Source organism: Nicrophorus vespilloides, unplaced genomic scaffold, assembly GCF_001412225.1.
Source record: "Nicrophorus vespilloides isolate i.1.1-1 unplaced genomic scaffold, Nicve_v1.0, whole genome shotgun sequence".
Classification (NCBI taxonomy): domain Eukaryota; kingdom Metazoa; phylum Arthropoda; class Insecta; order Coleoptera; family Silphidae; genus Nicrophorus; species Nicrophorus vespilloides.
Genome location: NW_017096317.1, coordinates 2,823 through 17,759, shown reverse-complemented (window position 1 = coordinate 17,759; position 14,937 = coordinate 2,823). Strand labels below are relative to the sequence as shown.

Here is a 14,937-nt window from a genome sequence, read left to right as displayed (position 1 = left end):
TGCACCCAAAACAAACAGAATATAATAATAATAATAGTAATAATGAACTCCATAAATATATTCAATAATATACATACACACACAAAATTTACAGATTTACAAATATAGCCCAGAGAAGCGCATTAAAATTAAATATAATTTAAAGAGTCAAATCATCCTTTACCTTCTTCTTCTTCTTGATGATTTTGTTTCTTTTATCGCATATAAATGTTTACAGAATACAGATACAGAATAATAATAGTAATAATATGATCCGCACCCAATTTGGCAAGCGATGCGAAGGGGGCGTGGGGGTGGTGATCGCGGGTTGCGGAAATTAGGTGTGGATGTTGATTGGGGGAGTGGGGGTTTCCCTAACATAAAAGTAGTTTGTTTATTTGCTGTACAACTGGATGCGTGGATGGTGGAATAAATAAATTAAAAACGATGAGAGTGGGTTATGAGAGAGAGAGAGAGAAAGTGTAGTTGTTCTTTCGTTAATCGTCTTGCGGGTCTCTCATTCGCTGGGTAGCAGAGTGTTGTCGACGCAGGCGGGGCCTTGACTTGGCCAGTTGCAGGCGCCCAAATTGTTGTCGAACGTCAGATGGACGGGACAGTTGAAAACGTGCAGAGTAAACTTCTTCTTGCTCTCGTCCCAACGGCACGTGTAGAATTTGTTGCAATGTTTCGGGTGCCTGAAGAGACCGGCCCTTTGGCAGTCGACGGTTCCTTGAAGCGTCTCGGTGCGACCTCTAAGTCCACCTGGTCCGTACCTATCGAAATCTTTGCTGGCCAGAGCCTCCTTAACACCAGCCTTGACACCCTCTCTTACAGCCGACTTGATTTCCTCCTTGATTGAAGCGGATTCATCCTCCTCTTCATCCTTGACGATCGTCACAGACGGTCTGCGAGATTTCTTGCCCACTCTCGATGACGACGGTGTTGTCGATTTTCTCACAATCACAATTTCATCTTCCTCGTTATCATCGCCATCTTCTTGGGCTTGTTCCACGTATTCTTCGAGATCTTGAATCCTCGTCGTTGGTCTCTTCCGCAGTTTCAGAGTATTGGAGACGCATGTACATTGAGCACCCAACTTGGCTGCCAAAATCGGATGGAAATCGTTCACCTTAATGATGGCCTTCGACTTTTGCGGTCTCCTGGTGGACGACTTCACCGGCAGATACTCACGACTCGGCTTTTCCGTCAACGAAATCTGGTACTCCTTGTTCTCGTAATTCTCCACCTGTATTCCCTTGACCGGCAAATATTCCTTGCTCGGTATCAGCGTTGTCACGGCGACGGGAAGATATTCCCTGCTTGGTTTCCTTGTGACAGGAAGATATTCTTTGGAAGGCCTTCGCGACGTTGTCGCAGGTAAGTACTCTTTGCTAATCTTAGCTGTGCTGACAAACGGCACTTCGGTAGTAACAGATACGTACTCTCTTGGTGTGGTTACCGAAACGTATTGCTTAGGTGTGGTAACCGGAAGGTACTCCTTCGATGGTCTCCTGGCAGTAGAAACAGGAAGATATTCCTTGGATGGTCTCCTGGCGGTAGTAACAGGGAGATACTCTTTCGATGGTTCAGTGGTGACGGGAAGATATTCCTTGGATGGTCTTCTGGCCGTTGTAACAGGAAGATACTCCTTGTTGATTTCAGTTACAGGTAAATATTGCTTGGAAGGTCTGCGAGTGACCGGCAAATACTCCCTGTTAATCTTAGCGGTAGTAACCGGCAGATACTCTTTCGAAGGTCTACGTGTGACTGGGACGTAAGTCTTGGTGACCGGAAGGTACTGTTTAGACGGTCTCCTCGTGACAGGCAAATACTCCTTGCTGATCTTAGCAGTGGTAATAGGAATATACTCTTGGGTAACAGGCAAGTACTCCCTCGTCAAAGCTACAACCCTCTCGGTAGTGCTCACCGGAAGGTAAACTCTCTTCAGGGTTGGTCGCCTGGTTCTAATCCTGTACGTACTCGAACTTAAAGGCGCTGCGGTGCTCGACACAACATTCTGGTATCTGCTATCGTAATAACGGAACTCCTTCAGTGGAGCGTTTTCGATTTCCGCCACTAGAGTGGGTTTAGGCAATTCAAACTTAATCTCGGGTTTCGGATAGCTGTAACCCTCTTCGCTACCGGTAACGTACGCCTTCTTCGGAATAATAATTTCTTCGACGACTGGAACTCTCTCGGTGGTGGTAGACGAAACGTAAGTGGGTCTGCGATGATGATAAGTGTAGGTCGAAACTTGAGGAATGATCCTCGGTGTCGTCGGCCTTACGGTCTGGGTTACAACTTCTTTGTACGTGGGCCTTTCTTCGAAGGCGATCGCCGGTTTTTCGTAATGGTAACCTTCATCCTTGTACACGTAATTCTCTACGACCACAGGTTTAGCGGTTACCGGATTTACTTGAACGATGGTCTTCTGCTCCAACACCACCGGTTGTTTCTGATGGAAGTAAGTCTCCACCACAGCTGGCTTTTGTTGCTCAACGATCACTTGAGGTTTCTCCTCGAAAACGATTGCAGGTTTCTCATACCTGTAACCTTCCTGATTCTTTACCTGCACCCTTTGTCTGTGCTGCACTCTATGCACCACAGGTTGCTTAACTTTGACACTCTCATAGGTGACAGCCGGTTTCTGGTTATAATAGCTATGCACGAACGCCGGTTTCTGTACCTTCACTTCCTGCTGGTAACTGACAACCTGCTGTGGTTTCTCCTCAAACTGAATCGAAGGCTTCTCGTAATGATATCCTTCAAACTTGTTAATTTCAACGGTCTTTTGTTCAACGACCACCGGCTTTTCGTAAGCGACATTCGGAGTGACATGCTTCTGGTGGAAATAAGTTTGAACCACTGCCGGTTGCTCGATCTTCACCTCCTTACGTTTCTCCTCGAATGCGATTGTCGGTTTCTCGTATTTATAACCTTGGAATTGAACCTGTTCTTCAATTTTAACGACAGCTGGCTTCTGATAATGATAACTTTCAACCGGTTTCTCGATTTTAACCTCTTGATAACCGGTAATCGCTGGTTTTTCGTAAACGACAGTCGGTCGCTCAGTTTGATGTTGAATAACAACGGGTTTTTGTTGATAATAAGATTCAACCACAACGGCGGGCTTCTTCACTTTAACTTCTTGATGATACGTTACAGTCGGTTTGGGAATTTCGAATTTCACGGCCGGTTTCTCGTAGTGGTAACCTTCGAATTTGATTTCAGGTTTGACTTGCTCGTACGAGACAATCGGTTTGACAGTTTGTTGCTGGATGACAGCTGGTTTTTGGTGATAGTACGAATGAACGACAGCAGGTTTTTGAACCTTAATTTCTTGCTGATAAGTGACCACAGGTTTTGGAGTCTCTTCGAATTTGATCGTCGGTTTCTCGTAATGATAACCTTCGTCAACTTTAACAGTTTGTTGCTTGATCTCCACCTGAGGTTGCACCTCGTGCACTATTTGCTGGTGAACCACGGCAGGTTTCTGGTGGTAGTAAGTTTGAACTACGGCCGGTTTCTGTACTCTAACTTCTTTGTGATAAGTGACGACAGGTTTAGGTCGTTCTTCGAATTTGATAGTCGGCTTCTCGTAATGATAACCTTGGTTAACTTCAATAGCTGCTTGCTGCTTAATCTCCACTTTCGGTTGCACTTCATGTACAATTTGTTGATGAACCACTGCAGGTTTCTGGTGGTAATAGGATTCAACTACAGCTGGTTTCTGTACCTTCACTTCTTGTTGGTAAGATACGACAGGTTTAGAACGTTCTTCGAATTTAATCGTCGGCTTCTCGTAATGATAACCTTGGTTAACTTCAACAGTTTGTTGTTTAATCTCAATTTGAGGTTGCACTTCTTGTACAATTTTATGATGAACCACCGCCGGTTTCTGGTGGTAATAGGTCTGAACAACGGCAGGTTTCTGTACCTTAACTTCTTGCTGATAGGTGACCTTGGGTTTTGGAATCTCAAATTTAATTGTCGGTTTCTCATACTGATAACCCTCAAATTTAACGGGTGTTTTTACTTCTACAGTCTGCTGTTCAATCACCGCCGGTTTCTCGTAAGTGACAGTCGGTTGAACATGAACGGTTTGCTGTCGAATGACGGCAGGTTTTTGATGGAAATAGGTTTGAACCACTGCGGGTTTTTCAATTTTAACTTTCTGCACGCGTTTCTCTTCAAAGGCGACGGTAGGTTTCTCGTATCTGTAACCTTCGAACTTCACCGGTTTCTCGGTTCTGACACTTTCGTAAGTGACAGTTGGTTGGATGTGAACGGTTTGATGTTCAATGACAGCTGGTTTTTGATGGAAATAGGTTTGAACGACGGCGGGTTTTTCAATTTTAATTTGTGGTTTCTCTTCGAAAACGATTGTCGGTTTCTCGTATTTGTAACCCTCGAAATTGACCGGTTTCTCGATTTTGACACTTTCGTATGTGACAGTTGGTTGAACATGAACGGTTTGCTGTTCAATGACAGCTGGTTTTTGGTGGTAATATGTCTGTACTACAGCCGGTTTTACGACTTTAACTTCTTGCACTGCAATTGCGGGTTTACTTTCATGGATTTTGACGTGTTGTTGAACAACAGCTGGTCTTTGGTGATGGTAAGTGGTTACTACGGCTGGTTTATTGTAGTTTTCAATGACGGTAGCTTTGAGACCGCCGACTGGTCTCAATGGTCTGACGTAAGACTTTTGGACGGAAGGTACGTAGGTCTTTTGAACAGATGGTAAATAGGTTTTTTGAACTGGAGGTAAGTATGTGGGTTTAGCGGTGGAGCCTTCGATAAAAGGAATTTTAGGTTTTGGATAATCGTAACCTAAGCTCGACGGTGTCGAAGCAAACAGGACGTCAGTCACAGTGACAGCTGGAGTTTTTGCTGTCAGATGGTGGTTAATTGTGGAAGGATGTTCCAATTTCAATTGGAGATCCGGCAGATTGGCTACCACGCCTCCTGCATTGTAAGTTTCAAATTCTTTTTGGGCGGGAATTGGAACTGCCGTTACCGTTGGAATGGACGTCACTACGGACGCCACGACTGGAGCGTTCTCCAACACTTTGACGTTTCCTACGCCTGAAAATCCGCCGCCTACGATGTCGATATGTCCTTGAGAATTGCCTGAAGTCACGCGACTTCCGAATGCCAAATTGACGGCCTCCGCTTGAGACGAGGAGCTTTGCCCGTGAACGATTCCCGAAGAAAATCCACTGGACTGCACTGAAGCCAAATTCAAGGTACTTTCTTCCTGACCACCTACTACTCCGGTGGCGAAACCGGTATTCTGACTGTACTCGTGCGATCCAGCGTTGATGCTCTCCTGGTTCAGGAGAATGGTTTGCGCCTGGTTTCCGTATTCTGAAAAAAACTCGTTGAAATTCGGTTCGATGTCCGCGAGGAAATTCAAGTTACCAGTGTGATCGATCAAACCATCTCCGTGGGCAACTCCCGTCGAAAATCCTTCTGCAATTTGGCTTCCGGAATTACCGTATATCGAGCTGGATGATCCCGAAGAAAACTTGCTGTAACTCTCGTCATTACCTGAACCAAGATTCAAGCCGTGAGCGATTCCCGAAGAGAATCCTCCTTCAGTTACTTGACTTTCTGAAAGCAAGCTCGATCCCAAAGAGAATTTGTTGTAGTTACTTTCTGTCGCAACATTCAGGCCCTCATCTTCACCGAGCAGAAGCCCTGTGGCCAATTTCAAATTCTCTCCATGATCAATTCCGGAAGGATATCCTTCTGTTACATAAGTTCCCGCATTACCAGCAATTGAGCTCGAGCCGGAAGAGAATTTGCTGTAACTTTCCGCGTTTCCTGCGGCCACATTTAATCCTTCCCCATGCACAACTTCAGAAGAAATTCCTGCATTTTCTAAGATCAAACCTTCTCCATGAACAATTCCTGAATTACCAGAAATTGTGTGCGCTCCGGAAGATAGTTTATTGTAGCTTTCTACGTTTCCTGCGGCTACATTTAAGCCTTCTCCATGGATTACCCCAGAAGAGTATCCACCTGAGACATGACTTTGGGAATTACCTGAATGTGAATCAGATCCAGAAGAGAATTTGCTGTAGCTTTCAGCATTTCCTGCGACCAAATTCAAGCCTTCGCCATGCGCAACTTCAGCAGAGAAACCGCCGTAATTGGAATTGGCTTCCGATTCAAAGCTGTTGTAAGCGTTTCCATTGGCTACATTCAATTCCTCGCCGTGAGAGGCCAAATTTAAACCTTCTCCGTGAACGATTCCAGTCGAGTATCCCCCAGATACTTGACTTCCGGAATTAGCGGAAGAGAATTTGCTATTACTTTCTGTATTCTCTGATGCTACGTTCACACCTTCTCCGTGGGCTACACCGGAAGAAAATCCGGCGGCAATTTCAGAATTACCAGAAATTATGTTCGAGCCGCTTGAATATGTGTTGTAATTGTGAGCGTTGCCTGCGGCGATATTCAAGCCTTCACCGTGCTCCACCCCCGAAGCGAATTTCAATACATGGCTTCCGGAATTACCTGAAACCGAGCCGGATCCGATCGAGAATTTGCTGTAGGTTTCGGCATTACCTGAAGCCAAGTTCGAGCCGTGTTTGTGAACGATTCCCGAGGAGAATCCACCAGATACTCGACTTCCGGCATTAGCGGATCCGGAAGAGAATGCATTGTAGTTTTTGGCGTTTCCGGATGCTACGTTTAGTCTATGTCCATGGGAAGCACCGGCGTTGGCGGAAATTGATGAGAATTTCTTGTAATTTCCTGTATTCGATCCTACTTCATGTACAATACCTAAAGAAAACGATAATTTATTGTAATTATCGTTATTATTTTCGGCAATATTCGTACCTTCGCCGTGAACAATTCCCGTGGAGAAACCTCCAGATACTTCGCTTCCCGAGTTTCCGGAAATCGAGCTCGAACCGGACGAGAATTTATTATAGTTTCCATTCTCGCCTGAAAATAATTATAATTTATTGCACTTGTATTATGTGATTGGATTTTATTATTACCTGAAGCAATATTTAAAGCTTCACCGTGGGCGAAACCTTGACTTCCAGAAATTGAACTCGAACCAGACGAGTATTTGTTGTAGTTTCCTGCAGCGGAATTAGAGCCTGTTTCGTGTACTAAACCTGCAAAAAAAAAATGAGATTTAATTGTTTTTGTATATAATGTAATGAATTGTATTTTTACCTGAGGCAATATTTAAGCCATCACCGTGGGCGAAACCTTGGTTTCCGGAATTTGAGCTTGATCCGGATGAGAATTTGTTGTATTTTCCCGAAGCTGCATTCAAGCCTGATTCGTGTACAGCTCCTGCTGTACTTTGTGCGTTACCGGACAAGAATTTGTTGTAGTTTCCTGCTGAATTTCGGCTGCCGGATGTTGAGAATCTGCTGTAGCTTCCTGATTTTGAGCCAGCGCCGTTCGAGTGTTCGTTGACGGCGGCGTGGAGGTTGCCGCCGGAGAGGAGACCCAGATTGGCGGAATGATCGACGTTCGAGTTGCCTATACCCAGGAGAAGGTTTTGGTAGTTGTCTTTGCTGAAGCTGCTGTACGTTTTCGAGATCGGCTGCTGCAGGGGTCCGCTGAGACCGCCCAGACGGATGCCATTCAAGGAACCGAGGCCGTCGTACAAATCGAGACTATAATCGCCGACGGTGCGACTTTCGTAGCCTTCGGCGAAGGCCAGACCGGAGGCGCACTTGGGCACCAACCACGGCCACTCGCACAGAAGACGTTCCCCGTCGAAGACCAGACCGTAGGGACAGCGGAACTCGTAGGCGGTCAACGGTGAGGTTCCGTGATCCAGACAGGCGAAGAACCAGCGACAATTCTCCGGATCGGCGTAGTAACCGGGCTCGGATGGACAGACGAATCTCTGCTTGGGAACGGGAGCGATTTCACTGCTTCCCGAGCAGGCGGAGGCGTGCGGAAGACTTCCCGGCCAGACGCACACTTCGACGCGTTCGTCGAAGGCGAGACCCGCGGGACAATCGAATTCGAACACGGAGAACTCCTCCGTCAGCTGATCGAATTTGACGCAGCGGTAGAAGCGGCCGCAGGATCTGGGATGTACGAAGTACCCTTGCCTGGAGCATTCGAATTCGGTTCTGGTGTCCTGAAAATAAGAACAGTCAGCACCATCTCTCGAACTGCAATCAAATGTAAAATACCTGTCTGATAACGTGAACTTTGCCCTCGACGTCGATGACTCTGGAAATGCGGTACGGCGATAGTTGAACGTTCTTCGACTTCTTCGCCGGAGTCTCCAGGATTTCGCGTTCCAACGAATGCAGGAGCGCTCCTCTAGGTGCCCTCGCCTGACGCGAAAGACCCTCCGCCGCGGCAGCGAGAAGACTTCCACCGCAGGACGAACCGCCATCCTGCGACACATCCTTCAGAGCCAGACCAGCTAAACCCCTGACACGAGCGTACTTGGCCTTGATATCCATACTCATCGAATCCTCGAAAGCGATCCATTCTTTTTCCCTGAAACAAAAAAAAGAAACAATAAAAATAAATTACCGATAAATTACGTTCGTTTTTTACTTGATTTTAGTTTGGAAACGAAGACGCTCTTAAACGCGTCTCTTCTCACGTTAAGTTGTTTATTATTTACAAAAGACGATCGGAAATTTAAGGAAAAAAGCGTGCCGTGCCGGCAATGACACCAACTTCAATATAACAAATATTACTAGGAATTGAATGCGTATGCACAAATTTTTCAATTGCTAATATATTTATGCGTATCTATTGGACGACAAACGGATCCAGTCCAAGGCTTCGCTCGATTCGTTCGGTTTTTCCGTCCAAAATGGAGCGAAGAGGTGGACGATCGAGCGAGCAAGTTTCAAAGGCTCACAAAACAAACGACGAACAAAAACAAAACAAAAACGACGTTGTCCCCTTTCATTGGCGTACGCTTCGAGTCACCACGATTCGGATTTGGAGCGAGGATTAGAAAGAGTCCGCGTTGCGCAAACACTGGGCGCGCCCCGAAAAAATTTTGGAGTCTCGCCTTTTGCGAAATGCGCATAAATTTCGTTACAAAATAAAATGTATCACCTGAAGATGTATGGTCCCGCCTGATCCTGGTCACGTTCCAGCGTCCATCCTTCACCTGCGCCCATCGCGTCGCACAGTTCATCCCTGGAGATCGTCGACAATTCCAGGGCCGGACTTCCGGGCGCGGTGTGTCGTTCCGCCTGGAGCGCGAATTTGAACGCCTGCACCGGCGCCGCGACGACCAGTTTGGACAGTGGCGCCCCCAAACCGCTCACCAAATCCACAACCGAATCCTGTCAAAACAAAACAAAAAAAAAACAAAAACGTAATCTATTAGAACGTATGCTACCAGTAATGCACATCAAATACTGACAGAGATAAAAAAAAAAAGGAATTATTTCGACTTTTCTATGAGAATCAATGAAACAAATATCACTTAATTGAATGAGAATATAACATTCTTGATTACTTCGAATCAACTGATAATTAAAAAAAAAAATGACAATTTAAATGTCAATCAATTTTTGAAATGACAATGTCAAATGTCAATATTGTCGTTGTTGTTTGTAATTAAATAAAAATTCGCTAGATGTCTTCGATTTTGTAAGGGCAATCTTCCGGTCGCGTTAGAAAAAGGATGCAGCGATGAAGCGTGCGGTTGCATCATCGCGGCTATAATTAACATAAAATTACAACGGGGGCCCCGTAATTACAAATTACAAAAGATGGGGGGCTCTTATCTGTGTCTCAACTTCATCATCATCATCAATAGATGCATAAATAAGATCGAGTTCAAGGAACTATTAATAATATCCCTTGTTTGGGCTGCAAATCATTTGGAGCGCCCGAAACGAAAATTCGAGCGGAGAAAGTGAACGGGATTTTTGGTATGTTTCTTTTGTTTCGGGTGGTGCATGATGGGATAAGAAGAAGAAGAAGAAGAAAAAGAAGAAGGAGGAAATCGCAGATTCTTTTCTTCTTTCAGTTGTTTCTGGAAGTTGTATTACAGCCGATAGCCACAGTCTGCTGGATCTCAATAATGAACGAACGGAGAGGACCAACAACATCAACAACCATCATCTTCATCATCGCCTTTCTTTTTTTCCGCGCGAAAATCGGACGTTTTATGCAACTGCTCGATTATTTTTGGGGTCATCAACACACACACACACACACACACACAGATACTGACAGACAATTTCACTTTTCTTTTTCCCTCCTCACGCACCTTCTTGCTGCATCTTTTCAACATTATTCTCGCGATTAAGTAATAATAGCAAGTACAAAAAAAACAGATCGATTTCAATCGTTTAACGAGATAAATAAAATGTTATAAGATATATTACATTTTCGATGACAATCGTTTTTGACAGATGACGTTTGATTTGAATTGAGTAAACGTCATCAATGTTGACAATCATTTTTGACAGATGACGTTTGATTTGAATTGATAGAAACAAAAAGTAATTTAGAAATGTCACTTCATAGTAGTTTCAGAGATTCAGAAAAATTGAAATTAAGTAAACGTAATCAATTTTGACAATCATTTTTGATAAGAAAATAAACAAGTAATTATTGAGAAACGTCATTTCGACAGTGACAGTTTGAAGTGTCAAAGTAATGTACTTACAGTGTTTTGTACGTCCCAGAGACCGGACAGCCTGCTCGGATGGAAGGTGACGTTCTTGGAGGTGCCCAGGAACGAGGTTTCCAGCAGGAAAACGTCGGCGGATTTCGACAGAGCCTTGAAATCGTAATACTTGGCGAGGATTTCGGGTTTCGCGGGCACTGAGAGCGCGACGAAAAGGTCCTTATCCAGTTTGGTGCGTACGGTGGAAAGGAAATCGGCGATGTCTTCGCGCGACCTCAACTTCTTCAGCTTCACCTCGAGACCGTCCACTTTGGTCTTCTTCAGCGTTTTCACGAGACCCTGAAACAAACACAAATTAATGAAACAAATGACTCAAGTCGACGTGTTTAACTCTTTTTTTTGTTTTGTTTTTGCGTTCGATCTGACATTTATTCTTCGCTCAATATGGCTAAAGATAATGATTCATGGCCAATTTGATATCGATTCGTTTTCGCCTTAAATTGCAGCATTCAATTATTTTTTTTTTGTTTGTTAAAACATTGCAAAGGTTACATGAGTAATCCTATGTTTTTTTATTTAGTTCTTCTTTGAAATGAACAAGTGATGAACGCAAAACAAAAAAAAAAACAATTACAAGCGCGCACCTAACCTAAATGCGGCGCATAGATTAGAATGGTATGTAATTAGATTGAAATGGAACAAATGCGAATATGAAGAAAATAAATATGAAGATGATTTTTTTCGCTCAAGGACTTTATGAATCGTCTCTCTTGTAAATGCGTGCACGTATATGTTGTTATAAGTTATACGTAATTCGTGCACTTTCGATTCTTCGATGGAAAATAATCGCTTAACCCAATTAAAAAAGTGCACCGGTCTTAAGAGAGAGAGAAAGAGAGAGATGTTGAAGACGTGCGTTTACAAATTCAAAAAAAAATTTAAACGATGAGAAGGAATGAGTCGACCCGGGGGCGTTGCGATCGTTTTTAGTTATGCAACCGCAATCTATCTCTCTCTCGCACGCACCTCACAAACTCTCATCGTCTTCGTTTTATTTTTGATGCAAGTAAACGACTTTCCACTGCCCGAAACTTACGAGCTGGACGAGTTACTTTATTAAGTAAAAATTACTTAAACTCTTCCGAGAGCGTTTTCTTGCGCAAACCGCATCACTAGATGGACGCGGAGAAATTCAGAGAATTCGGTTACGGCGACTCGGACGAATCCCACGTCCCCAAACGAAAACATCAATCATTTCGCACCTAATCCATACGCAGCAGCAGCAGCAGCACATAGCGTAATCCAACAATCGGATTTCGTTACGATAATAATTTTAAAGATTTAATTCCGAGTTCGTAATTAATCATATAATTAATTAAGCGATTTAGAAAGGCTGGAAGCGATAAATATAAGTTTTATAGAGAAAAAAAAAAAACAAACGCAATCCAGTTCAGCGAGACGTCAATGTCAAAATACGCGGATCTAACCTGAAACTGTCATGCAATTGATGGACAGATGATGTAACCTTAAATACATATTTAACAAAAATTGCAACTGCAATTGGAAACATCTTTATTTTTTTGTTTGTTATTGAAAATAATTACGATTATTAAAAAAATGAATAATAATGTTCAAGCTTCGAAAACAAGTCAAAGTTACGTAATCACATTGACAACGTCAAATTTAGAACTGTCAAATCTGACGTTGATAATAACCTAATTAATGATTAATCGATTGAAATAGGAGTAAAGTTTAAACGTTGACACATGTCTAATTTACAACTGTCAAAAATCATGTAGATGACATTTGCATTGAGACAATGTCGGAAATATGTCTGAACTGATGAATCATTTTTTTGAGAATTGAAATTTTTTTTTGGCTCCGCTTCGACGCGATGACTTTAGATTAGTTTGCGCAATCTGGAAGGCCTTGAAGAGCGTCCGCAAACGAAAAATGCACTCTACGATCTGCATATTATATTACAATTTGCTACGTTTATTTATTGTCTCTGCTGTTGTTGTTGTTGATACTTTTCAATGCGTTTAATGTAAATTGATGAAAAGGTCCTTTTGGGCGTCGAGACTGAGACGAAGGTGGGCGCTGCTGCTGCTGCTGCGGCCCTCGTCGCTTCATAAAAGGAGTTTGGCGCGCGCTCTCAGTCAGCAGCATTGAAGTCTCTCTTTTCTTTTTTTTTTCACTTTCTTTCCTCAGATCGAGTCTGCAGCGTTATTAAATAATTAATTAATGAATTCAATAATGACTCGCCCGCCGCCTAGGACGTGGGAAATCCGTATACGCGAATCCAATTTCTCATTCAAATCGCATTCGATTCAATCAATATGAGATCATTTCTATTGGATAAGAATGAATAAATGAGTCGCCTTTTGCAACGCTTGTAAATTGTTATTGATATTGTTTTGTTTTTTTCTGTCAAATTTGACGTTAAAAAAGCGTCGTTGCAAATGTCACAATTAGTTTGTTTTTTTTTGACAGTTGTAAACAGTTTTATCAAATATGATGAAAGTACGTTAATATTGAAATAATTTTTGTTACCTCGTTCAGGTCGTGGACGGTGATGAGTATCTTCGTGGTCGATTCAAGTTTGGAGCGGATCGAGTCGACGGCGGCGGCGTCTGAGTCGTGAGGAAGCACCAGGTGGCTGCACCTGCAGGCGTCCCGGATCACCTCATCTTCGGTGGGCACGTGTCCATAGTAACAGAAGAGCTTGGGGCCGGAGCCTCCCTTGTGGCAGTCCTTAGCAACAACGGTCGTCGCCAAAGCAACCCCCGTCGTCAAGGCGATGAGAAGGAACGCGAGAAACTTCATGTTCGTTTCAATTCGTTCGCATGGTTTTCGTTTTCTATCTTTGAAATTGTTGTATTTTTTTAAGATCGTTGTTAATTTGTCGATAGTCGATGGTTGACTGTCCGGCGAGATGCGGAGCGCCCGAAGACCTAGGGTTGGTGGTAAAGGCAAGGCAAGGCTACGCACTCACACACACACACACACGTACACTTCAAAAAAAAAAAACACGCGCGACTGGGAGCAACAACGAGAGTAAGAATAAGAAGAAGTAGTAGTAGTAGACGAAGAAGAAGTGGAAGTGAGAAAGTGATCTCACCGGAGGATCGGATCGAATCGAACGACGCACGCGAATCCAGTCAAAAAACTAATAATAATTATAATAAACAAAATCGAATCGGAAATGGTGGAACGGCAAATGTTTTCTGGATTGACGTCTCGGCCGTCTTTATATCAGCCCGAAAATTCGTCGCCACCCACCCATCAACCAACCACTTTCGATTCGCTTTTGTTTCGTTCGCGCGTATCTCGGATTCTTTCACTTTTCGGATTATCTCACCTCACCACCAACGATCGCCGATCGATATCATTGTTGTTTTATAACCGGACTCTTCCGTCCGGCCTCCCTCACGTCATTCAAATGATCGCAATACCAGAGCATCGTTCATGATTTGATTCAATTGTTTAGTGCAATTGTTTTTCTTTGATGCATACTTAATAATGCATCAAGATTTTGTCAATTGTCATTACGAAAAAAACAAAAATGAAAGCGACGTTGTCAAAGTGAAATGTCAAAAATCAGTCATGTAAGAGAATTGTTGTTCTCATTTTTGTGACAGTTGATCAAAGTTGTAAATAATTAAGTATATTTGAAAGAAAATTGTTTAAACTGCTACGAAATAATTACTCATGAATATTTCTTAATAACTTTATTGAATCATCAAGATTTCCAACTTAAGTCTGATGACTAATTTTGTCATTACTAAAAAAAACTAAATTTAAAATGAGAAATAATTATCAAATTAAGTAATATAAATGTCAAAATTACACATTTACGTCAGTTGAAATTTGACAGGAAAAAAACAAATAATGTAACTAATGTAACTGTCAAAGATACATGTCATTTTGTCATTACTAAAAAAAGTAAATTTAAATTGAGAAGTAGTTATCAAATTGACTAATATAAATGTCAAAGTTACACATTTACGTCAATTGAAATTTGACAGGCAAAAAACAAATAATGTAACTGTCAAAGATACATGACGTAGATAAATTAAGATTTGGATAAAACTGATTAGAACTAAAGGAAAAATAAGATGTATTTTTAAATCTTTGATTATTTTATTGTTTAATCTAACCTAGAGTAATGTGATCTTAAATATTAATACATAAACTCTAACCAAAGTTTATTCGATTGAAACGTCAAATCGAATGACATATGTCAGTTATGGTAACCATGGAAATTAATGGTTATAGTTTCCCTTTAGTCGCCTTTTACGACAAGCGGGAGTGGACTTTGGTCGTATTCTTTTGTAACCCCGAACCAAAGG

General features: G+C 42.7%; 1 protein-coding gene across 2 annotated transcripts; it reads right to left on the bottom strand.

The window, feature by feature from the left end:
- Positions 1 to 69: 69 nt before the first annotated feature.
- Positions 70 to 13,832, bottom strand: LOC108556655. Of its 2 annotated transcripts, XM_017912852.1 has the most exons (9): positions 13,139 to 13,831; positions 10,625 to 10,924; positions 9,055 to 9,287; positions 8,163 to 8,478; positions 7,180 to 8,107; positions 6,996 to 7,118; positions 6,832 to 6,939; positions 5,404 to 6,774; positions 70 to 5,349 (listed from the first exon to the last, which is right to left on the bottom strand). In XM_017912852.1, exons 1-9 carry the CDS (start codon positions 13,409 to 13,411, stop codon positions 497 to 499), a joined length of 8,505 nt encoding a protein of 2,834 aa, XP_017768341.1. In that variant the 5' UTR covers positions 13,412 to 13,831; the 3' UTR covers positions 70 to 496. The 2 variants fall into 2 exon arrangements, with proteins under 2 accessions (XP_017768341.1, XP_017768340.1); XM_017912851.1 differs by having other exon boundaries at positions 70 to 6,774; positions 13,139 to 13,832.
- Positions 13,833 to 14,937: the final 1,105 nt, after the last annotated feature.

Coding starts and splice junctions, on each gene's coding strand:
- LOC108556655 (XM_017912851.1), bottom strand. CDS start 13,411: ATGAAGTTTCTCGCGTTCCTTCTCATCGCCTTGACGACGGGGGTTGCT. Junction 9,288..10,624: donor TCTGGGACGTACAAAACACT/GTAAGTACATTA, acceptor TTGTTTTGACAG/GATTCGGTTGTGGATTTGGT. Junction 8,479..9,054: donor GCGGGACCATACATCTTCAG/GTGATACATTTT, acceptor TTTTTGTTTCAG/GGAAAAAGAATGGATCGCTT.